The 26168-nt window shown below is 45.3% G+C and overlaps 1 protein-coding gene across 5 annotated transcripts in view; it reads left to right on the plus strand.

Moving 5' to 3' along the window:
- The window catches only part of LOC134203207 (ATP-binding cassette sub-family G member 8), a 190963-nt gene extending 181087 nt beyond the window's left edge, over positions 1–9876 (plus strand). For all 5 annotated transcript variants that reach the window (XM_062678101.1, XM_062678107.1, XM_062678095.1 and 2 more), the window contains 7 exons: positions 6541–6921; positions 6976–7428; positions 7488–8249; positions 8309–8452; positions 8517–8776; positions 8840–9120; positions 9185–9876. In XM_062678101.1, coding sequence (XP_062534085.1) covers positions 6541–6921; positions 6976–7428; positions 7488–8249; positions 8309–8452; positions 8517–8776; positions 8840–9120; positions 9185–9427 — 2524 coding nt within the window. In that variant the 3' untranslated portion in view covers positions 9428–9876. The remainder of the gene's footprint in view (positions 1–6540; positions 6922–6975; positions 7429–7487; positions 8250–8308; positions 8453–8516; positions 8777–8839; positions 9121–9184) is intronic.
- The last annotated feature ends 16292 nt before the right edge of the window (positions 9877–26168 follow it).

Here is a 26168-nt window from a genome sequence, read left to right on the forward strand (position 1 = left end):
TTCTCCTAAAAAAGGCGGGTCTGCTGGCTCCGCTTCCGTCTATAACGTTCCACGTTCTGTCGGGTACCTTACTGCAGCGGGACCGCCCGCGCTGCGTCCTTCTCCTCCAGAATATGTCTGAACTCTTCGTCGAAGTAATGGTTCCGTCGACTTCGTCTCGTATACCCGACGTTGTTCTCCGCTGCGTCGTTAATGGCTGCTTTAACCGTATTCCAGCAGTCCTCAAGAGGGGCCCCATCGAACTCACCCTCTTCCGGCAACGCTGCCTCGAGATGCTACGCGTATGCAGTGGCGACATCAGGTTGCTTCAGTCGCTCTAGGTCGTCCCGCGGCGGTCGTCGGTACCAAACATTGTTGATGACGGATAGTTTTGGGCGCAGTTTATCCATCATCAGATAGTGGTCAGAGTCGATGTTAGCGCCACGATATGTCCTGACGTCGATAATGTCGGAGAAGTGCCGTCTATCAATCAGAACGTGGTCGATTTGTGATTCTGTCTATAGGGGTGATCTCCAGGTGTACCGATACGGGAGACTGTGTTTGAAGTAGGTGCTGCGAATGGCCATATTCTTGGAGGCGGCGAAATCAATTAGTCGTAGGCCGTTTTCGTTCGTCAGCCGGTGGGCGCTGAACTTCCCAAAAGTCGGTCTAAACTCCTCCTCTTGGCCAACCTGAGCGTTCAAATCTCCTATGATGATTTTGACGTCGTGGCTTGGGCAGCTGTCGTACTCACGTTCCAGCTCCGCGTAGAATGCGTCCTTATTATCTTCAGTGCTTCCGCAGTGTGGGCTATGAACGTTGATTATGCTGAAGTTGAAGAACCGGCCTTTGATCCTCAACCTGCACATTATCTCGATTATCGGCCACCACCCGATCACGCGCTTTTGCATATCGCCCATCACTATCAAAGCTGTTCCCAGCTCGTGTGTGTTGCCGCAGCTCTGGTAGACGGTATGATTACCTCTAAACGCTCGCACCATTGATCCTTTCCAATAAACCTCCTTGAGCACACCGCACAGTGGGATGGTTTTGAAAAAAGTGGGACATCGGTATTATCGGCGAAACTATTGATTGGAGACTTTTGATGTCTTCTGGAGAGGGTCTTTATTTTAAAAGCACTTTATTTTAGTAGTAAGAAAAATTGAGTTAAAAGGGTACACCCCGAGAAAAAAAATTTTTTTTTTTTTTTTGCTAAATTTATTTATATTGTATGGAGACATTGTAGAAATTACTATTTCAAGACACTTTGTCGAAGACACCAACTTTCTATCTCTGAAGTGGACAAAGTTATGGGGTGCGAAGTTAGTAACCCTTTTAAATTCATTTTTTTGCTCTAACTTTTTGCCTTTCTCGTATACTAAGTATACGTAAAGGCTATAATTTCACTCCAAAACCAAACTTTTGATAGAAGGCTCGGAGACCCATAGTGTTATATACCAATCGACTCAGCTCGACGAATTGAGGTGATGTCTGTTTGTGTGTATGTATGTATGTGTGTGTGTGTGTGTGTATGTGTGTATGTGTACAAATTTTGTAGACACACTTTTTGGAACTTAGCATTACCCGATTTACTCGCAACAAGTCGCATTCGACGGGGAATGCGGTCCCATTGTTTGCTATTGAAAATTGGCCTGATCGGAAATTGCATTTCGGAATTATTAAAAAATCATTGTTTTTTCCCAAGGGTCCCCCCTTGGAAAAAAAATTTTAAAATAAAAAAAAAAAAAAAAATTTCAAGAATGGTGGGAATGCATAGTAATTAATGCAAAAACATGCAAAATGATAGAAAATATGCGATCTATCCCCCTAAAGTGCTTTTTTGACCTTTCCTATGTGATTTTTTCAGTACATTTTACGATGCACGAGAAAGGCATCATCGCCGCTAGGTGGATTAATCTGGGGTTTTTATATTATTTTTTACATTTTTCCAATGTTCTACAAAGTTGTAGGTGCTTAAAAAAAACATTTTGTCGTAGAAGAGTGCAAATCGCTATCTCTTCATTTTAAGGAGCTATATAAGTTTTTATAGTTTTTCAACACTATTTTTAAACGGGTATACCTTTCGGGGTAGCAGGTGGTAGCAGCTGTTATTTATGTCATTAGCTTCAGTAACTCTTAGTCTTTTGTTACATATATAAATCTGAGGTGGATCTAAGTGGATTCATAAAAATATTCCGTAAAATGCACCTCAGCTTTTTGATCCATTATTTTTTTTTTCTCTGTGCATAATTTAGTTATAATTATTTTTTTCTCGTTATTTTTCCCTGTATGCTGTCTGTTGGTCCAGGTGCAGCGTTGTGGTTTAGAAAATTTGAAATGTGATTCGGAAACGAGCCTTTTGGTGGGAGCGTGTATTTATTTCTAGGGGTGCACCCCGAGAAAAAAAAATCCTAAAATGATTTATCTTGTGTAGATACATTTTAGAAACAGACAATATACTTTATCGAAGACATAAAATTTCAATCTTCAAGGGAAGGAAATTAAAGTGGTGCAATGTTGATACCACCCTAATTTTGTTCACCTCATTTATTAATTTTTTGTTCATTTTTTCAATGTGGAAAAAACATAGAAGAGAGTAAATCGCAACCTTTTCATTGTGAGGAGCCTTACCAGTTTGTTCTTTCAAGACATGTTTTTTTTTCGGATGGCACTTCTGTGCAAGGATATTATTGATCATTTAGTAATTTGCGTTCCATCATTTGCTAGTTTGTCAATAACTCATTCCAGAAGCTGAATTTCAAATTTTTTTCTATGGTGGACTTCTAGTGCGTACGTTTTTCTACAACTCTGCCTAATGGTTCGTTATTTGAATTCCACTAGTGACGGAGTTATAGCTTTAGTTTCAGTATCTTAGACTAGATGATTCCAAAGTTTAGTTTAAGTTACTGCAACTAGCGTTATAACTCCGTTATTAGTTGAATTCTAACTATGAACCATTAGGCAGAGCTGTAGAAAAACCTTCGCACAAGAAGTCATACAACGCATACAACACATTTAGAAATTCAGCTTTAAGAATGAGTTATTAATGAGCCTTCCAAATAAAGGAAAGATTAAAAAAAAATATTGATAAACTACTAAATGATCGAACGTAAATTACTAAATGATCGATAACATCGATCCTTGCTTCTATAACAATATGTTTTTTTCGAAACACCTACTATTTTGCAGGACATTAAAAATGCAAAAAAAAAATCAAAATAAAAAAGTTACAACAAACAAATTGTTTTCAAAGAGGGACTAACTTTGCATCACTTTAACATCATTTACTTGAGAGGTGTTCTCGAAAAAAATAAGGTGCCGTTTATGCGATGTCTTCATAAAAGATGAACAACTTGAGCAATAAGGCCGATACAAATATAAAAAATATGTTTACCGCTACACCCCCCAGCTTTTTTGCACGAAGCCAACATCTTGAGGGGGCTTCAATAAAATTTCAGAAGAATTTTGTGAACTTTTAAAACACTCTTTAACAAATTTCAGGAGTTTTTCGACCGTTTTCGAATCACATTTTTAATTTTCCAAACAACAACGCTACACTTGGACCAGCAGACACCATACAGGGAAAAATTGACAAGGAAAAAAAATCATGATAACTAAATTATACACGAAGAAACAAAATAATGGATCAAAAAGCTGAGGTGCATATTACTGGATATTTTTAAGAATCCACTTAGATCCACCTCAGATTTATATATGTAACAAAAGACTGAGAGTTACTGAAGCTAATGACATAAATAACAGCTGCTACAACCTGCTACCCTGAAAGATATACCCGTTTAAAAATAATGTTGAAAAACTTTAAAATCTGATATAGCTCCTTAAAATGAAGAGATAGCGATTTGCATTCTTCTACGACAAAATGTTTTTTTGAAGCACCTACAACTTTGTAGAACATTGGAAAAATGTAAAAATTAAAATGAAAAAGTTAGAGCAATAAAATGAATTTTAAGGGGTTACTAACTTCGCACCCCCATAACTTTGTCCACTTCAGAGATAGAAAGTTGGTGTCTTCGACAAAGTGTCTTGAAATAGTAATTTCTACAATGTCTCCATACAATATAAATAATTTTAGAAAAAAAATAAAAAAATATTTTTTTTTCTCGGGGTGCACCCTTTTAACTCGGTTTTTCTTACTACTAAAATAAAGTGCTTAAAAATAAAGACACTTTCCAGAAGACATCAAAAGTCTCCAATCACTAGTTTCGCCGATAATACCGATGTCCCACTTTTTTCAAAACCATCCCACTGTGGCACCGGCGAGTATGCGTGTGCTCCCGATGAAGTTGAGAGATTTGCAGTTCCATGAACCGAGTTTCCAATCAATAGTCCCTTTTCGTCGCAGCTGCTACCAATCGGCACGTAAAGAACCTCTACACCCGACGGCATCTCATTCATTTGAGCTAACTTTACCATCGCAACTCGTCCATCTATCGGCTGACACCGTAAACAAATGGCCCTCGATCCATCCATATGGCCGAAGGAAATCTTCTTCAGAGAGTTCAAGGACATGCAAACTGGCCGGGATTTTCGGGGACCAGCGAAAATGCCATGAAGCGAAGTTGGAATACCATCGTTAGTTATCCCATCTACTCCAATCGACGTTACTCCAGTGCTATGATAAACAATGAGTTAACCCCACGAAAAAATGCACAAAAAAAAATCAAAGAAAATTCAGGAGGTTATTTAAAAAGCTGCACAAGCTCGGGTTAACCAAGAAACTAATTAATTCCAACCGCGTAAAAAAACCTGGGTGTATATTTTTCTAATGGTTTGTATCACTTTTAGAACTGATATAACTAAAGGCGTGAAGCACGGCGAGCGAGGTGAGCTTACCAGGTAGTGTTATCTGCACTCAAAATAATTGTCACTTAATTTCCACTATAAAAATCAGGTAGGCTTTAAAAAACTACATTTATGACGACCTTACTTGTGTCTAATAAAACTTACTCACATGTCATATGCCTACCAAAAAGAAATGTAGTGAAATTTAAATGAAAACGTAGAAAACAATATCTATATTCTTTTTTAGTGAATACTACTTGTCACGAATGTATGAAAAATATATGAGTGGGGTACTCAGACCGAAGTCTATGTTTTGCATCAATCGCTAATGAAAAATTGTGCAGAAACATCATGAGAGCAATTTACAAAAATAAGTCTTGAGTATGAAATAATTATTTCATAACTCTATTTTTGGTCCCGTCCGCCTCTAGTGGACGGGATTTATTATCACTCACACGGGTATTGCGCAAACTATTATTCCAATTCACTTAAAATCTATGTGTTTGTTGAAATTTCAAATCACTTAAATTTAATTACATTTTTTTGTGAATTGAGAGCAGTGAGTACCATCACTAACAAATCATTTAACTTCTACAAACGAAACTAGATGGAAAATATCCGCATATGTTTTCATGTAACTCTTAAGTGAAAATTATTTTGAGTGTGTTTTGATGTAAGCTAAATAAATTACAGTCGCCTCTCCACATCTCGATATTGAAGGGACCATAGAGATAGGGAGAGATCGAGGAATGGAAGGAAAACTGAAATGGGCACTAGATCCAAAAAAGCTCGTTGCTATGAAAAACTACAACAAAACAAATGTCATTTCCTGTTGTTGATATGTTTGTTATTCTCCGAAGATGGTCTAGTAGCCTAAAAATTTGAACATATCGACATAAGGAGGCTGAATCCAGAACAAAATGTTATCAGATCACATCGAGATAGAGAGATATCGAGCTAGGGAGTTTATCGAGATGTCGAATGCCCAAATATATGTAGATTGAAGGGACCGAGGAAACCATCGACATAGGGAGAGATATCGAGATACAGAACATCGAGATGTAGAGAGTCGACTGTAAATGTATGAATAACCAAAATATATATTAAAATGAGGTGCAGAAAAAAAATGCAGATTGAATCGGTTAACCGACAAAAGTGAGTTGATAAAATGATTCTCACATTCTTCAATCAAACCTAGACTTTTCAGTCCTTCAATTTCCTCATCTACTTCTACTACTACTACCTTAGATGATATTCGATAGATAGGATTGTAGGCCAAGCTGACCGTGGATGCGTGTGCACTCCACGCCAAAATGAATACACTACTAGGTGCTCCAATCTGCCAAGTTTATGGGGGTGAAAAATTCATTTTCAGTGCAAAACGAAATCAAACCCGCCGGCTCTGCCATACTAAAATCCAAGTTGGCTGAATCGTGAATTTGACAGATTGGAACACCTAGTTGTGTATTCATCTTGGTCCACGCCACAGAAGTCTGGCATCAGGAGATTCATGGCTTGCTGCTCACTGATCGACAACTGTTATTGAATCATGCATTATGTAGCCACTTCACGAACAGATGAAGGCTGAGAGGTACAACACTACTAAGAACACGTTGAGGATATATTGCTCAAACCCCACAGATTGTTTTATGTTTAATTGCATACAGATCTTGATAAAGCACTATCTAAGTTGCGTCCAATGTTGTCGACCGAATTTCGTAATTATTTTGTTCAACTTTTTCTTTCCCCATTTTGCAGACAAAATCTCAATTCAGACTTCGCCGATTCGGCTCTCGGTTCATCAGACAAATCTCCACAGCCTTACAGTCCCCAGCACCGTAGCAATGGCTACCGGGAAGAGCAAGCCATCTCCAACCACCCACGCTACGGTGGATCGAAATCCAACCCACTGAACTCCAACATGTACACCTACCTCAAATTTGGCCTTCCCCGAGTGTTTCCTCCGAACGGCGGAGGAGGGGGTGGCGGTGGAGGCCGTGGTCGTAACTCATCCAAGGCAAACGGCCGAGGTCGCGTGAACCGTGGCTACCGGGACAGTACCGGTCCGGGGCCGGGATCATCAGGGTACGACAGCAGCGATAACGAAACCCATCGCGGTAGAGTGCCAGCTAATTTAAGGTTCGTGCAGAAGTAAATCTCTCGTCAATATCAACATTAACAACTCTTTTCCAGAAAATATCGTAGCGAATCGGATTTCCGTGCAATAGGGGCGACCACCAACTCACGGCCAAACTCGAGAGCTCAAGGCATCCCCCTTGCAGCGCTGAAACAAGCCAACAGTCGGGCCAGTATAGCAGGAACCCACGTGTACAATCCATACGCCACCAATCAGCGACATCACAATCTACGGTCACAAAGTGAGGCGGACCTGCTTGCCGAGTGGGACTACGACGATTCTCCTATGTACGGTGAAACGCGGCTCTATCCGGAGGAGATCTACAACACACAAAGCCGAAGGCATTCGATAGCTGGGCTGGTGTACCCGAACATTCAGGTTCACTGTTTGGACGTACTACCGGGGATGCGAGGAGTTTCGCTGCAGGCCAAGGCCGGCGATCTATTTGCCATTATGGCCACTTCACAACGAGAGGGAACAGCACTGGTGGAAGCACTGGCCGGTGTGCGGTAAGATGAAATTCTTTTCGTCATTCTTCTGCTTTGTCTAAACATTGATACACTTTCAGGCAACGCATGAGTGGAGAAATACTGGTAAACGGTCAACAGGTTAATCGCCGTATTCTTAGACAGTTGTGCGGTTACGTTCCGGCGTTGGAGCGAGCACCGCTTGACCCAAGGATGAGCGTTCAGAGTACGTTGTCGTTTCATGCGGCTCTCAGAGGACCATACGACCGCAGTGACCTCAAGGAGCGCGTAGACATCCTGGTGGAAGACCTCGGGCTTACCGCCGTTCGCTCAGCCAACGTATCCCGTCTGACTCATTCAGAAAAGCAAAGACTGAACGTGGCCTGCCAGCTGCTGACACAATCCTCGATACTGCTTCTGGATCAGACGACGGTCAACATGGACATCTTCGATACGTTCTTCCTGGTGGAATACCTCCGTCAATGGTGCAGTGCGGGCCGGATGGTTATCATGACCCTGCAGCCTCCGACCTTCGAAATCCTTTCCATGTGCTCCGGAGTACTCCTGCTGTCCGGTGGCCGAACAGTATACTCAGGAAGCCGAGCGGATCTACCGCGCCACATGGGTCAGCTTGGTTACCCTTGCCCTCCGTTCAAAAATCCCGCCGACTACTATCTGGACTTGGTGACACTGGATGACCTGTCCGCTGCAGCCCTGCTGGAATCATCTGCACGAATCGAATCACTAGCCAACTCGTGGGATCACATCAACTCGGAACCACCGCTCGCAGCTCCTGTTGCCAATCTGCCAGAACCTACTCGCAGCGCCGGGTTCTTCGGGCAGATACACGCTCTTGCTAAGAGGTAGGTTCTCATATATTATTCAATGACAGAACGAAGTAAAATGAACTTTGATGTTCCAGGTACATGTCATACAAACAACCGGGATCGCTTTTAAATTGGATTAGCCGGTTGATCTCGGCCGCCGTACTGTCACTTCTCGTCGGAAGCATCTTTTGGGATGTTCCTGGCTCCGATCCTCAGTTGAACCTCAACGATCGATTAGGGTAAGTGCATAGTATTTGTTAAGTCTGCAACGTTCGATGTTCAATCGTATCGTCCACATCACAGCTTCCTCCACTGCATCCTGATGGTTGCACTGTGGCCTTTGCTGATTCTTCAGATCCGAGACGTACAGGAGGATCGACAATACGCCGAGAAGGACCTCCGGTTGAGTTTGTACGGCAGATTTCTATACATCATTATACAGACGACACTCAGCGTTCTTCCCAGTCTTTGCATATGGCTGGCCTATCTGCTTCCGGCCCATAGTATGGCCGGCTTGTACGCTTCTCCGAGTAACAACGATGCAATAATTTACATTTACATGGGTAATTTGAGAATTCCTTTCATTTGTTCATTTGTTTAAAACCATTATGATCGATTTCCATCAGGTTATCTGTTGCTCTACCTCATGGCCATACAAACAATAGTGCTCTTCGTTTCCCATCTCGTATCGTGCGGGATATCGGGCACGATCTTGACCACTCTGGTGATGCTGTTGCTGTCCGCCGTCGGTAGCTACTCGATCCATCCCCGAAATGTACCCGACTACCTGAAATGGGCCGAAATCATCTCGCCAGAAAAGTGGATCCTTCCGTTGCTCACCGAGCAAGAGTACAGTGCGGAAACCATCGCTATGCAATCCAGTCAACAAATGTGCCGAAACAAACAAGTGAGACCTGTCTTCAATGATCTTCTCTTTCGAGCCACCCTTCATCAATTCCCTTTCCCAACAGGTTCAACACCAGGAGATCATCGTCCAACAGCCCTGCCCGCCACCGAACGGAACCGCCGTGCTGGTCGATCACCTTCTGTTGCAACAGGATCACGTGCTCGATCCGACCGATATGTACTCCTCGACTGTGCTGGGTCTCCTGCTGACGTGCATCTTCTTCTTCGCCCTGTCCGTGTTCATCTTCTTGACGAACTGTCGAAACGTGTGCCGAAGTCGAGTCGACCGACGGCAAAAGCGAATTTGAACGGATGACGCGACTTGCTATTCGTTAGATGAGAGTTTTTAGTTGATTCTATTTTTATTTAAATGAAATTATTAGACGGTACTAATCTGTAATATTAAGAAGCAAAACGATGGAAAGCTCTAAACTCGACAGCTTTCTATTTGAAAATTTTAATCGAACTATTTTAGGGAAAATAAGCATCGGAGATGGATTTTTTCGTTTAGCATTGTAAAGTAGCTAAATATAGAAACAAAATTGTTTGTAAAACAACAAAAATCGATAAAAGAGTAAATAAGCGAAATCTTAGATGAAAAATATATTTTAAATGCAGAAGACGATGATGGAGAAAACCATTAACCATAGCATGAGAGAAAACATTTTGCATGAGGAAGCAAAGTAATATCCTGTGCATTTAGGGATTGTGCTGAATGCTCTTAGTTCAATAAAGTTCATTTATTTTTAATAAAACATCAACACTGAAAAACTAAAACGTGATAAATCACCTAAACCACCTTCATGTTTGTAATCCGGCTCCCCTTCTTTCCCACGACATTTTTCGAAGATTTCAACAGAAAGCTTACATTAAAATTTGGCTTACATCTATAAACAGATAACACTGAATCGACAATTCGAAGCCACAATATACGGCCATCCTCGATTACGGTCAACCCACGTCGCTCGCTGCGCTCCACGTCCTCTTGTACCTACCAGGTATATGGAGGAACGCCACTACACGAACATATTAACAGATTCCCCACTTGGTTGAGAAGATCTCAGCTGGCGAATTGACGCCCTATATCAAATCACCGAAAAACATTATGGACCAGACTTCGATCCAAGGTAGGTAGAATCATCGGATCCCTGCTTTTCAATCTGTTCACCTCTGACAAGCCAGAATCTCAAAAGGCGGCATTCTGTCTCTGTTCGCAGATGACACCTCCATCGTCTACCAACAAGTCTACCAAGGTAGAGTGATCGCGCGCCAGGGGACTATAAAACCATCCTCATTGGCACGACTGTGGAATGGGTAAATGAGGCCGACTACCTTGGCTTGACCCTCGACAGGAAGCTTATTTTTCGGCAACAAGTTGACAACAAGGTGACATTTTGTGTAACATTTTGTTGAAACTACTGTACCCGTCGATCAACCGTCGATCATCATTGTCCCCGAAAAATAAGCTGATTGTCTACAAGCAAATTATTCTCCCCGTGATGGAATACGGCATGCCTGCCTGGGAGAGCTGAGCCAAAACCCACCATCCAAAACTACAACGGGTTCAAAATAAATTCCTGCGAATAATAATGAACACCCCACCCAGGACAAGAACATCTGAGGCCCACCGTCTGGCCCATGGCGTAAATTATGGGGAAATAGGGGGGGCTTAGTTTTCCTTAGAAGAAAATTTGCCTAAACCGACCAACACCCCCTCCCCCGGATTTGAAAAGTTAGTTAATAAAGACATAAATTTTCGTTCTAAACCTAACGTTTCGGTCACATTTATTGTGCCTTTTTCAAAGGAAAAAAAGGCACAATAAATGTGACCGAAACGTTAGGTTTAGAACGGATATCCGTTTATGATCCTTATTCAGACTTAAAGCCAAGAACTGTATACATAACCTCAATCACAGTCGACTCCTTAAACTTAAAAATATAAATTTTCAACATATAGCATAATGAATTATTGAAAAAGTTTGAAGGCAAAAGACTATAACCGTACGATCCGGCCGCGCCTTCCGAAAGGATTAGCGGATGGTTTAGGCACCATTCCTAATGGAGACCATCCACCTGCCCGTCCTAAGACCTTTCAGGGGAAAGGGTTATTGTTTTCTAATAATGGAAGGAAAGCGCGAAGATCGACAGGCTATAGGGATTCAAAAGAAAATTACTTCCCATTCAAAACACGATCGATCGTTAATAGGAACAAAGACAACCTAGTCGAAAGCAGAATATCCGCTTACAGTTGTTTTCCTTATCGGTTGGCTATAAACTGCTCACCTCGACCCAAAATCGAAAAAAAAAAATGGAGAGTGTCCGTCGGTTGGATTCAGGGCCAACCTCCCCAGTAAAACAATCTCTAAGAAAAACTACTGAAAACCGATACCGAGTGACATGAAAACCTCCTCTACATTACCTCTTCTTGTTTCTGTGAACTAAACAATTCGGATTGTCTGTGGTACCCTATAACATGTTATTCCATCTCAAACACAATGGTTAAACAGTTTAATTCATACACATTGATAATTATTGTTTGTCGTAGGCCTACGTAACGTAACTACGTAATAACTTCAAAACTCTCTCTCATTCCTTCTTCTGTTCGTTTCTGTTCTTTCGTAATCTTATTATCTCCTATCACGTGCTTAATTGTGTGGTGTGGGCATTCACATTCTGTGATCGGCTAACATAGAAAGATCCTCTCACGGCCACGCATCACCCACCAAAATTCGGAGCAGGCAAATCCAAAAAGTATTCTTCGCCAAGCGCGCTTGGGCAGTTTAATTCGCATGCATTTCTTTCTACTACTACTGTTCCCGAAACATCAATTTGTTCAAGAATCCGATAATGAAAGAATACGAACTGATTTTACGGCGACGACTCTTAGCGCGAAACAACGGACACGAATAGGAACATGGGACGTTTTAACCCTAGCCCAGCAGGGTAAATTGGCACAACTTGCCAATGAGGCACGCCGCATGAAGCTTGAGATCCTGGGATTGAGTGAAGTCCGTTGGCCAAACTTTGGAGAACACAGAACGCCGTCGGGACAAGTTCTGCTATACTCTGGTTTACGAGGTGAACACGCTCCCCGGCATCGTGGAGTTGGTTTCCTACTAAGCGCTCAGGCACACTCTGCGCTTATGAAGTGGGAACCTATAAGTGAAAGGATAATCGTTGCCAGATTTAAAACACGGGTCCGAAACCTTACTATAATTCAATGTTATGCGCCAACCGATGCTGCCGATCTACAAGACAAAGAAGTTCTACAGTCAACTCAATGCCGTCGTAGCTAAAATTCCGAAGGGTGATATCAAGATCTGTTTGGGCGACATCAATGCGAAGATCGGATCCGACAACTCGAACCATGAGCGCATTATGGGACGCCATGGTCTCGGAGAAATGAGCGAAAACGGAGAGCTGTTCGCAGAATTTTGTGGTAATAACGACATGGTGATCGGGGAATCGCTAACGACATCCTCATCGACCGGTTCACAAGGTCACGTGGGTCTCCCGTGACGGCTTTACAGAAAATCAAATCGACCACATCTGCATCAGCCGAAAATGGAAACGGAGCCTTCTTGATGTACGGAATAAACGTAGTGCCGATATCGCGTCTGATCATCACCTCCTCATCGGCGAAATACCCCTGCGCATTGCGCGGATTCGTCGGCAGGAGGAAAGAGTTGGACGACGATTCAACACAGAAGATGCCACGGTGAAACGATCCTTCGTTGAAGAACGGGAGACGTGTGCTCCAGATATTCCGGAAGGTGGCAGCGTGGAAGACCAATGGACCGCCATCAAGAATGCCTTCATCGCCACCAGCGAGAACAATCTGGGCGAACTACGCACCCAGAGAAAACAATGGATCATCGATGAGACCTGGAGGAAGATAGAGGAGCGAAGAGAAGCCAAAGCCGCGATAGAGCGATCGAAAACCAGAGGAGCCAAAGTCTTAGCCCGTCAACGATACGCGGCTCTTGAGAAGGAAGTAAAACGCTCATGTCGACGGGACAATCGAGCGTGGGCAGACTCTCTGACCAACGAAGGAGAGAGAGCCCCCGCAACCGGGGACATTCGCCTCCTCTACGATATCTCACGACGCTTAAGCGGGGCGAAGATGAATGAAACGATGCCTGTGAAAGACGCGAATGATCAGTTATTGACCGACCCAACTGACCAGTTGAAACGCTGGTTCGAGCACTTCGAACAACTTTTTCAAGTGCCAGCCGGGCCATCACTACCTCGGCATGATCTGCCTAGGATCCAACGTATAACACGCGTCAATACCGAAGCTCCATCACTGCTAGATATTCAAACAGCCATCCAAAGCATGAAATCGAATAAAGCCCCAGGGGTCGACCGCATATCAGCCGAGATGCTCAATTATTATTTAATCAGACTAAGGCCGAAGTGGCCTGTGCGGTATATAAGAGTCTTCTCCATTCGGCTCGGTCCATGGCTACACGTCGCCAGCCACGCAGTCTACGGAGGGTCCGCAAGTCATCTACCACCTGATCGATCCACCTTGCCCGCTGCGCACCTCGCCTTCTTGTGCCCGTCGGATCGTTGTCGAGAACCATTTTCACCGGGTTACTGTCCGACATTCTGGCTACGTGCCCGGCCCATCGCAGTCGTCCGATTTTCGCTGTGTGAACGATGGATGGTTCTCCCAACAGCTGATGCAATTCGTGGTTCATTCGCCTCCTCCACGTACCGTCCGCCATCTGCACCCCACCATAGATGGTACGCAGCACTTTCCTTTCGAAAACTCCAAGTGCGCGTTGGTCCTCCACGAGCATCGTCCAGGTCTCGTGTCCGTAGAGGACTACCGGTCTAATTAGCGTTTTGTAGATTGTCAGTTTGGTACGGCGGCGAACTCTATTCGATCGGAGCGTCTTGCGGAGTCCAAAGTACGTACGATTTCCAGCCACTATGCGTCTCCGAATTTCTCTGCTGGTGTCATTTTCGGCAGTCACCAGTGAGCCCAAGTACACAAATTCTTCTACCACCTCGATTTCGTCACCACCGATGCAAACTCGCGGTGGGTGGCTCACATTGTCTTCTCTTGAACCTCTGCCTATCATGTACTTCGTCTTCGACGTGTTGATGACTAGTCCGATCCGCTTAGCTTCCCTCTTCAGTCTGATGTAGGCTTCCTCCATCTTCTCAAAGTTACGTGCCATAATATCTATGTCGTCGGCGAAACCAAATAGCTGGACGGACTTATTGAAAATTGTACCACTCGTGTTAATCCCTGCTCTTCGTATTACCCCTTCCAAAGCGATGTTGAATAGCAAACACGAAAGACCATCACCTTGCCGTAACCCTCTGCGGGTTTCGAAGGGACTCGAGAATGCCCCTGAAACTCGAACTACGCACATCACCCGATCCATCGTCGCTTTGATCAACCGTGTCAGTTTATCCGGAAAACCGTGTTCGTGCATTAGCTGCCATAGCTGGTCCCGATCGATTGTATCATATGCGGCTTTGAAGTCGATGAATAGATGATGTGTGGGCACGTTGTATTCGCGGCATTTCTGCAGTACTTGGCGAATGGCGAACACCTGGTCCGTGGTGGAGCGTTCGCCCATAAAACCCGCCTGGTACTGCCCCACGAACTCCCTTGCAGTTGGTGCTAGTCGACGGCATAAAATTTGGGAGAGTACCTTGTAGGCGGCGTTCAGCAATGTGATTGCGCGGTAGTTGCTACAATCCAGCTTATCGCCCTTTTTGTAGATGGGACACACGACACCTTCCATCCACTCCTGCGGCAAAACTTCCTCCTCCCAAATCTTGGTAATGACCCAGTGCAGCGCTCTAGCCAGTGCCTCACCACCGTGTTTAAATAGCTCGCCTGGTAGTTGGTCAACCCCAGGGGCTTTGTTGTTCTTCAGCCGGCCAATCTCCTCCTGGATTTCCTGGAGATCCGGAGCCGGTAGAATTATGTCCTGCGCGCGTTCTCCCAGGTCCATCACCATACCGCCATCTTCGTCTGCCACATCGCCATTCAGGTGATCTTCGTAGTGCTGCCGCCACCTTTGGATCACCTCACGCTCGTTCGTAAGAAGGTTCCCGTTTATGTCCTTACACATATCAGGCTGTGGCACGTGGCCCTTACGTGAACGGTTTAACTTCTCATAAAACTTTCGTGTGTTATTAGCGCGGTACAGTTGCTCCGTTTCTTCACGGTCTCGATCTTCCTGCTGGCGCTTTTTCCTCCGGAAAATCGAGTTTTGTCTGTTCCGCGCCTGTTTATATCGTGCCTCGTTCGCCCTCGTGCGGTGTTGCAGCAATCTCGCCCATGCTGCATTCTTCTCTTCCACTAACTGCTCACATTCGCCGTCATACCAGTCGTTTCTCTGATCCGGGGCACCGTGCCAAGTGCAGCGGTTGCGGTGCTACCAATGGCGGATCGAATATCTCTCCAGCCATCTTCAAGAGACGCTGCGCCTAGCTGCTCTTCCGTTGGAAGTGCCACTTCCAGCTGCTGCGCGTATTCTTGGGCTAGTCTACCATCTTGTAGCCGCCCAATGTTAAGCCGCGGCGTCCGACTTCGACGCGTGTTGTACACTGTCGAGAGTTTTGAGCGCAGGCATACTGCAACGAGGTAGTGGTCGGATTCAATATTCGCACTGCGGTAAGTGCGGACGTTCGTGATGTCGGAGAAGAATTTACCGTCGATTAGAACGTGGTCGATTTGGTTTTCCGTTTCTTGGTTAGGTGATCTCCATGTGGCCTTGTGGATATTTTTGCGGGGAAAGAAGGTGCTTCGGACTACCATTCCGCGGGAGGCTGCGAAGTTTATGCATCGTTGGCCGTTGTCATTCGATACGGTGTGCAGACTATCCGGTCCGATGACCGGTCTATACATTTCCTCCCTTCCTACCTGTGCGTTCATGTCACCGATGACGATTTTAACGTCCCGCAGTGGGCATCCATCGTATGTCTGCTCCAGCTGTGCGTAGAACGCTTCTTTCTCGTCGTCGGGTCTCCCTTCGTGTGGGCAGTGCACGTTGATGATGCTATAGTTGAAGAAACGGCCTTTAATCCTCAGCTTGCACATCCTTGCGTTGATTGGCTGCCACCCAATCACGCGTTGGCGCATCTTACCCAGCACTATGAAGCCGGTTCCCAGCTCGTTGGTGGTGCCACAGCTTTGGTAGAAGGTAGCCGCTCGATGCCCGCTTTTCCACACTTTCTGTCCTGTCCAGCAAATCTCCTGCAGCGCCACGACGTCGAAGTTGCGGGGATGTAGTTCATCGTAGATCATCCTGTCGCAACCTGCGAAACCTAGCGACTTGCAATTCCATGTTCCAAGCTTCCAATCGTGATCCTGTATTCGTCGCCTAGGTCTTTGCCGATTATATCGAGTCGCATTATCTCTTATATTGTTCGTAATGATTGGTTTTCTAGGCGGCTTATTGGGCCAGCGCAAACCTCCTGTCTCGTCGGAGGGCCGTCGTGTCAGGGCTGTTTAGCGTCCCACCTAACACCAGGACTTGGGCTTGTGCGCTTTGAGCGGCACACGGTCGCTTTGGTGGGGCCTACTTGCGGATACATGCAGCTTTTTATAGAGGTTTAACAGGGCCCACTGTCAAACCCCACCACATCCTAGGCAAGCCCCACAACTCGCAGATGGCCTGGGGAGGGATCGTCAAGCCCTTGGACATAGTCCCTGCTGCCCTGAGATGTTCAAAGCTGACCCCATGATATCCGCTCAACTATTGCATCGTTTATTTCGTAATATCTGGGACACCGCAACTTTCCCGGTCGACTGGATGCAAGGTATCTTAGTGAAGGTGCCCAAAAAGGGTGACCTGACTGTATGCGATAACTGGCGAGGCATTATGTTGCTGTGTACCGTTCTCAAAGCTCTGTGCAAAATTATCCTAGCCCGGATTCAGGAGAAGATCGATGCGACTCTCCGGCGGCAGCAAGCCGGATTCCGTGCCGGAAGATCATGTGTGGACCATATTGTCACGCTCCGCATCATTCTGGAGCAGGTCAACGAATTCCAAGAGTCCCTTCACTTGGTATTCATTGACTACGAAAAAGCTTTCGACCGTCTCAATCACGAGAATATGTGGGGCGCCCTGAGACGCAACGGGGTTCCTGAGAAAATCATCGGCCTCATCGAATCACAGTACGAGGCCTTTTCGTGTAGAGTGCTGCACAATGAGGTCCTGTCCGACCCTATCCGGGTCGTAGCTGGTGTGAGGCAAGGATGTATTCTATCACCGTTACTGTTCCTCATCGTAATCGATGAGATTCTGGTAGATGCGATTGACCGTGAACCAAACCGCGGGCTGTTATGGCAGCCTATAACCATGGAGCACCTAAACGACTTCGAATTGGCGGATGACGTTGCACTCCTCGCGCAATGGCGCTCTGATATCAACGACCTTGCCGAGCGCTCCTCCTCGGCAGGTTAAGTCATCAACGTCAACAAAACCAAATCGTTGGATGTAAACACGGTGACTCCTTCCAGTTTCACAGTAGCCGGGCAACCAGTGGAGAATGTTGAAAGCTTCCAATATCTTGGTAGAAGAAAGCAAGGACTGTCTTTGCGAGTTTAAGAAATATGTGAAAAAACAGGCAGATAAGTGAACGCACCAAAATACGAATTTTCAACTCTAACATGAAATCTGTGTTGTTATACGCTAGCGAAACATGGTGTGTATCAGTGAAGATCACTCAACGGCTGCAGGTGTTCATTAACAGATGCCTGCGGTATATAATTCGGGCCTGGTGGCCTCACAACTGGATCTCAAACAACGAGCTCCATCGTCGTTGTCACCAGAGGCCGATAGCAACAGAAATTCGGGATCGGAAGTGGGGCTGGGTCGGCCACACTCTACGTAGGGGCGGAAACGAAATCTGTAAACAAGCATTAGACTGGAACCCAGCGGGACATCGCAGTAGAGGCAGAACCAGAGGCTCATGGCGGCGAAGCCTAAATAAAGAAATAAAAGAAGTCGACTGAAATCTAACCTGACAACAGGTTAAAGCGATAGCCAGGCAACACTCAGGATGGGGATCTTTCAAGTCGGCCCTTTGCACCACCGGAGGTGTACAGGATCCATAAGTAAGTAAGTATTTGTTTCTACTCACGGACCATCTGTATTTTTGTCGGCGTTGTGCTCCACGACGGGGACGCTGCTGTTGTTTGTTCGCCGGCCAGACGATACTGTTGGCTGGTCGACGAACGGTGCGGTGCCGCAGGCTGCCTGATGAGCATACGACGCCTACGCACGTGCTATACCGATGGAGATGGCGAAGCTTGCCATGTGCTTACGGGGTGGTAGAGAATATGACGCTTACCCACGGCTCATCTACACGATGCCAGTCTTTTACACCGCGGTCGCGGTACGCACTCTGTTGCGGTTCCTCTTTCTACTACGCTACGGTAGTCTTCATGCGCCGACGGCGCCTCGCCAACGAAATGTGGACCTTACTTTGCTGCTATTGCGCTCTCGGTCGTCACCGAAAGCGGGAAAACGGTTACTGTTGCTGACTTTCTTGCTTTGCCTTCGCCCTGCCTGGGCACGAAAATGTCGATCGCGGCAAAAGTGGGCCGTCGGGAAACTTTGAAGCTGCAAGGTGGGGTCAGGAATAGTCGTTGGCAAAAACCTGTGAGGTAACGGGTCTCCGGCACACTTGCCACAACTCTGGGAAAGAAACGTGTTTCCCGCGCTATTACCATCACACTAAGAAGCACATTATATAGCACGTGATTTACCGGTTTTACGCTCCACACTCGAACACTTCCCAAGTAACATTTCAAGTTTTATTCCGCTCTAGAAATGGTTTTCAAGATAGAATTACAAGAACTGACAATAAAACCCATTACTACAGGATTACCTTCTGATGACCACTATAAGAGTAAGATATGTCCAAGTGGCCCTCCCTAGATTACCACTAAAAACCTCTTATAAGAGTATATAAAAATCCGTTTCAAGCCACCCGCAAAAAAGGGAATTTGGCTGCGGCAGCTGTCAAAAATTTGCTTTGAAAAAAGAGAAACAAAATCTTGCAAACAAATAATAACAAACTAAAGTGTTGATGAAAATCATGATGAGGATGACTACAAAATAATACTTTTTTAAGTTTTTTCTCCAATGTACTGTCATGGAAATAAGGTGCGCGCTCGATTTCATGGTGAAAGCTAGTGCAAAAATGAGATTAAGCACTACGCGCCCGCAAAATAATATAGTTTTGGGCAATGAATTTAAAATTATTATAATATCAATAACGTAAATCTTCACTAAACTAATTGATATTACACCCAGATATGTTTGTTTTTTATATCCTTTACCAAAAACGTTCTTCTGCGGCGAAAACACCGTCTAATCATAAATTCCAGTGATAAATTTCACTGACTTGAAGATGATTCTCCATTTCCAATATGGCCATCATAGATTTCGATCAGAAAAATGTTGCTTTTATTAAACACCGTTATAAACCCTTTGCAATGTAAATATTCTTATTGGGGTTATTCATTTGACCACATTACGACCCAAAATTATGGCTTTGATCAAGCTTTGAAAATTGGACTTATTATGCTCTTCGTTACAATCGTAGAGCTGCTAACAAGACCAGTCGGCATTTGACGTTTGAAGCTTTTCGAACAGATTTATTAGAGGTTTATTGATAGCAATAAGATCGCCAATAAATCTGAGCAACTAGCCATGGTGACTGCTGTCATAAATCCGCTATAAGAATTAAATAAATCTAACAAGCATGAAAATTGTTACTTAGGATTCCTACTGCTAGCACGTTTGATCGATCGCACGATAGTTCGATCGACTTACTTTTTATCTATGAGAGAGAAGTTTTAACTTGAATTAGTAAGTTCAAGTGGCCTCCATGTCACTATTGTTCTACCTTACAAATCACCTCACGACGCGAAACTAAATCGGACAACTCCTGCCTCTTCCACAATCCAGATCAAAGTGAACGAGTCACAGTCAAGAATCCTCAGATTAAATATATAAGATTGTCCTAATTCTTAGCCTTCGGTTTTGACCTCACGAAGTCCCTAGATCGCATTTCCCCCCTAACGATCGAAGTGCAGGAAGCAATTAATCCATACGGATTACAGCCTACTTTGCCTGCCGATCTTTCCCGAAAATTATTAAAGAGGCTTTGTTGGGATTTTCCCCAGGTGGATGGTCACTAACCGACTCCGTGACGTAATCACATGCGCTCGCCTTTGCCAACACATGGTTTGCACGTTGATCTGTTGGTCTAGAATGTTCTTTGCTTTGCGAGCGCGAGAGAATTTGGAAGCTAGAAGAGATTTTTGATTTTCTGGAAACGCGGTACAACGGAATGCTAGGAAATTTCAAATTTGGTACTATTCACAAAAACTATTAATTAAACTACTTTCTATATTTAAATTAAGATCATATTCAATTATACTAAATATTTACAAAACTGTAACGGACCGAATGTTTCCTATATTCATCCTATCATAATGAAATTTGTGGAAGACAAATGAGCTTGTTTCTGATTTCAGAGAAAGATTCATTGGTATTAATTATGAAAAGGAATTATCTAATTAGAGGTGAGCCAGCCTAAGGCTGAAACCTCGCAAACAAAGATAAAAAAAGAATTATCTAATTGATTCTAATTGAAAGCATCAAAATAAGCTTGATATGAACCTATATGAACAACAACGAAGAGCCACCAAAATATCAATCAAAGCAATCGTGGTACTTCGCCAGCAGTCAAAGACATGTGGTCAACCATCACGGACTGGATAGACAGATTATCAGCAGACTTCAGCTTGCCTAGCAGCATTCTCATAGGAATTTCTAAAGAATTCCTTTCAGAATCATCGAAGACTTCCAAACGGAATCCAGAAGAATTCACACTGAATTCCTTTCAGTATCATTGAGGAATATTGTAGTGGTCGCAGTGCCGCGGCTGTTCCTGATGGATTTTGCAACGGATGGCTTACGCGCCACCTCCGAAGAGGACCACCCGTCGTGTTACTTTGTCCGACTAAAGACTGGTTACTTAAAGAGTCCGGAATTTGTTCAAAACACCAGAAACACGCGTAACAGACCACCCAACACTCGAATTGTATAACCCACCATACTGACAGTCACACTCTACCAATCCTGACCAATAAAACCCAGCACACTCCCAAATCCTATCACGTGTCCACAGTTTAAAGAAACAATCTTCGCGCCCCATCTTTCCTTCTCACTTCGAAAGACGAGCAAATCGAATCAATATACGCGGACAGAACAAAAAATAACGCGAAACGTGAAATGCCCCTCGGACTTCATCAATCATATCTGTAACTAACTTTTAACAATGATTAACAACACATTTTGTTTGAGATCATCATTACAATTGGCGTTTTATTCCGGATCACGTTGGCCGGCCTAACTAGCTCCCCTTAACTTCCCTAGCTTGTGCGGTCTTGAAACACTTCATCTACTCTTAGCGCTTTTCGGTGTCAAAGTGAACGAGTCGATTGCAAGTAATCCTCAGATTTACGTTCTTTGGCAATGTAACCGGAAATTGAAGCGCGATGGATTACGTTGACCCTGATTGTAAGAGATAGATTGTAAACATCTCCCTCCCAAGCGGTTTGGTCTGCTGCTCATATTCCCGATTGCAAGTCGAACCCTTCCTCATCGCTCGGATTTTATGTAACGGTGTCACGAATGGTGATCCGCTTCAAAAGCGCTTATGCGTTCCAGGCGTAGCAACTAACCTCTTCAAGCAACGTTCTATTTAAATTGCATGCAAGTCTGCATTTGGTACTAGCAGACCCGACGAACTTTGTTTCGTCTGAAATTGATTTATTCTCTGATTAATTCTCGAGTTTTGAAGAAATTGGTGTTTCATTTGTATGGGAGCCCCCCTTTCCAAAGGAGGGAGGGGCCTCGAACCATATTGAGAACATTCCCCGGCCCCAAAAACCTCTGCATACAAATTTTCAGGCCGATCGGTTAAGTAGTTTCGGAGTCTATAAGGTTCAGACAGATAGAAATTCATTTTTATGTATATAGAAGAGATTCCATGTTGTGTTGTATCGAATTTTACGAATTTGAATTAAGTCTAGAATAATTATTTACATTTAACAAAGAAATATATATTTACAGTTTAAGAAATTTATATTTACAAATTTAGAAACTTAATTTACAAAAAACTAAAAAAACAAATATTAACTACGGTTACAATACCCATGGGATCTGCCTTGGAAATCCTCAATGATTTACTTAGGAATTCCTCGATAATCGGAATCCCTCTGACGATTTTTTTTCGAAATCCTTCGATGATTTGCTTCAACTCCCCTGTAAGATTCTTTACGGAATCATTCAACGATTTGCTCCGGAATACATCGATGGTTTGCTTTGGAATACCTTGAAGATTTAGTTCGGACTCCCTCGACGATTTACTTCGGAATCCCTCGACAAATTGCTTCAAAATCCTTCGACGATTTGCTTCTACACCCCTGGAACATTGCCTACGAAATTCCTGGAACATTTACGTCGGAATTCCTGGTGAATTTCCGACGGAGTGTCTGAAACATTCCCGCGGAATTCGTGAAATATTCCCGTCGGAATTCCTGGAGGATTCCATTCGGAATCTCTAGAAGATTCTCATTGGAATCTCTGAAATTCTTCAGTCAGATTATCTGTAACATTCCTGTTCGAATTCCTGAAACATTTCCGTTCAAATTCCTGGAATATTCCTGTCTGTATTCCTGGAGGATGGAGGATATCTAGAAGATTCTCACTGGAATATCTGGAATATCTGGAATATTCCCGTCAGACGCTGGAATATATATCAGAATATCAGATATCAGAATATTCCCGTCAGACACCCAAGTAACAGAGGGTTACTTGAGTTACCCTCTCTTTCAATGCCCTGTACCCCCCGGGACTACCTTACAGTATTAGTTCTGTGGGGGAAAGTATTACTGAAAGTACTCCTCATAGTACCTTTCACAGTGCCTCTCTTCGATGTTCTGTTCTACGTCTGAGCCCTTTGTCTCCCTTGTTGGTGCCAGCAAGCACACAAAAGCGTTCAGGCCTTGAGCCCTATTATCTCTTCCTTCACCACTAGTTTGAAAGGCATCATGCCCTTGAGTACACATGCCGCTTTGCAAGATACGGTGCGATATGCGCTGATGACTCTCAGGCACATTAGCCTATGAGTACTCTCCAGCTTTCGCACGTTGCAGTTTACACTCAACGCAAAGTAACTTCCCAGAATCTTGTACAGCCCTACAGGTACCTCCAGCCGAAGCAACGAGTTCGTGATTTCCATCCAGCACGCACTGTTGAATGCATTCCGCACATCGAGTGTTATTACTGCGCAGTAACGTATACCACGCCGCTTGCATTCGATGACGACCTTTGCAATGCCAATCACCGATTTAATGGCACCCAGAGTAGACCTTCCTCTCCGAAAGCCGAATCGCTCGCTCGATAATCCTCCTACCTCCTCCACGTACGGCGACAGCCTGTTCAGGATCAACTTCTCCAGTAGCTTCCCTACCGTGTCTGTACGCTGAGAGGTCTCCTGGTGGCTTACCATGTTTCGGTAACAGGACCAAACGCTGTCTCTTCCATATATCCGGGAATATCCGCTCGTCCAGACACATCTGCATGGCTAACCTAAACATGTCCGGATTAGTCATCATGGCTGCCTTCAACACCATGTTCGGGATCCCGTCCGGACCAGGTGCTTTACTCGGGTCGAGAGACTTTGCCACCGTCATTAGCTCCTCTACCGTCACCCTTGCCACTGCTTCGTTATTTGCTCCTACCCTCGCTGCTGGCGGGCAATGGGTTGGACCGTGGTGCGGGAATAGTGCTTCGATTACCGTCTTCAACCTCGTTGGACATCGCTCGGGAGGTGCCAGTGCTCCTCTTGATGGCCTTGTTTAGAGCCAGTCTCGCTGCTTTGAATTTCTCGATGCGTTCCTCCCTCACTTCCGCACGAGCGTGTCCTTTGCGTTTTTCTTCTAGCCCGGAGGCAGGCTGCTCGAAGGGCTGCAATAAATATGCTCGCTCCACCAGTATACCTGAGGTCGATAATTCCGCGGACGTGCCTTCCTCGGCATGGTAGCGTCGCACGCTCGTGACAGAACCGCAGCTAGTTCATCCCCACTCAAACTTTCCGTGTTTTCCGAGGATCGAGGAGGATCGCAAAACTTCACTGAAGGTTCTACTGTCGAAGTAGGCTACGCTCTGGTTGTAGGAGGAGTGGCTCTCCGACTTCCTCTATTTGGCTCGCTGCTTATCCTGTACCGGCTAGTCAGTTGGTCACTATGGGTATAGCCGTCCTCCACTGCAGGACACCGGCCACTTGGACTACAGAATGTTACATATATTATCGATTCCACTCCGTTTCGCTGGAGGGTACTGCGGGAGCCATCGTTTTTTAGTACGACGTCCAGCTTAGCTTAGGCCTCTATTAGCGTTTGCCCTTTCCGGTTAGTAAGGCGGCTTCCCCACTCCGTCGCTCTGGCATTAAAGTCCCCTGCAATGACTACTGGCTTGCGACCTGCCAGGTCTGATGTCAGCCGATCGACCATCTGGGTGAATTGCTCTATCGGCCGCCTTGGTAGCGCATAGCAGCTGTAGTAGTACACTCTATTTATCTTAGCTATAACTGCACCCTCCGCTCTTGTGTTTACCACTTCCTGGATCGGAAATCTTCCCGTCGTACAAATCGAGGTGGATCTGGATCCGTCAGCTACACAGTTCCCGTTATGCGGTACGGGTCCGACAGGATAGCTCTACGTCTGTTCTCGCTTCTTCTACCGACTGCTACCGCAACTGCTGGGCGGCCGCACAATGGTTGAGGTTGAGCTGCGTTACTTGCACGGCTTCCTCGTACTAACACTCAACGGGCAAGCAGGCCCAGCCATGACGTGGTTGTGTATCTGGTTCCTGCTCGCACATAGCGTGCACGATGGCGCTTTCTCGCACGTGTGCGCCTTATGACCCTCTTCGCCGCATCGCCTACATAGGTTACTCCTATCCGGCCCTTTGCATGTCCACGATTTGTATCCCGCTGCGAGGCAGCGGAAGCACTTATCGACTACCGGTGGTTGGTAGAGGATAACTGGACATACTGACCTGCCAACTTTCAGCTTACCAACTTTGATTACCTTGTGAGCGTCGGTGGCCGGTAACTTCACCGTGGCAATCTGCCTCCCCTCGCGGTCCTCTTCGCAGGCGCATGGACGCCTTTGCTACCACCACTCCACCTTGGTCCTTGATGGCCGAGGCGATCTCTTCCGATGTCGTGACCTCGTCCAGCTGCTTACATTGGAGGGTCACTTCGTCGTGTGGAGCACTCACTTCTACACTCTCGCCTAGGACTTCCTGGGCTAGCGCTCCATATGAGGTACCGTTCGCCTGTGAGCCCTTTCTTAAGACTTTCGCCCGCTCTCGTCCGCCTTACGCTGCGAACCCCTTTACCTAGGTTCGCCAGTTTCTCGGCGCTGTTAATCGCCTTGAGCAGGTCGGCGTAGCGCTCTTTCTCTGTTTTAATGAGCAGTGCTGCACCCTTCACCCTGGCTCTCGCCGGGCGTGTGTTTGCCCCTTTCACCTTCGGTTTCCTCACTACCGTTTGCCAGGGATCGTCGGACCGCTGGTTGTCTTGGTCGGGATGGCTTCCCTCCTCCGGTGGCCGATTGGCTCGTTTCATCCTTGCTTTTTCTTACGCAGTTCGCCCATGTTCGCAGCTTCCGTGGGTCCGCTCTCCTGATTTGCGCTCTCCCTACGCCTTTTTGCGTTCTGTTTATGCCGCTTAATGCCAGGCGAGTCCCTGGCTCCCTTGTGTGTCCTCCTTTCTACCGCTCTATCGCTGAGTGCAAAGTCTAACGCCCCCTGTGCCATGGTTGTTTTACTATGGAAGGAGAAGGCAGCAGTCCGTGTGCTCTTCTCCGCTTTACCACATCTTTCCAGCCTAGCCACAAGCACTTCCTGTTCCTGCTTTGCAGCAAGAACCAAATTGCGAAGCTTGAGCAAGTTCAGCTTCAGATCCCTCGATATATTGCCCCGG

Source organism: Armigeres subalbatus, chromosome 1 (assembly GCF_024139115.2).
Source record: "Armigeres subalbatus isolate Guangzhou_Male chromosome 1, GZ_Asu_2, whole genome shotgun sequence".
In the NCBI taxonomy this organism is placed as follows: domain Eukaryota; kingdom Metazoa; phylum Arthropoda; class Insecta; order Diptera; family Culicidae; genus Armigeres; species Armigeres subalbatus.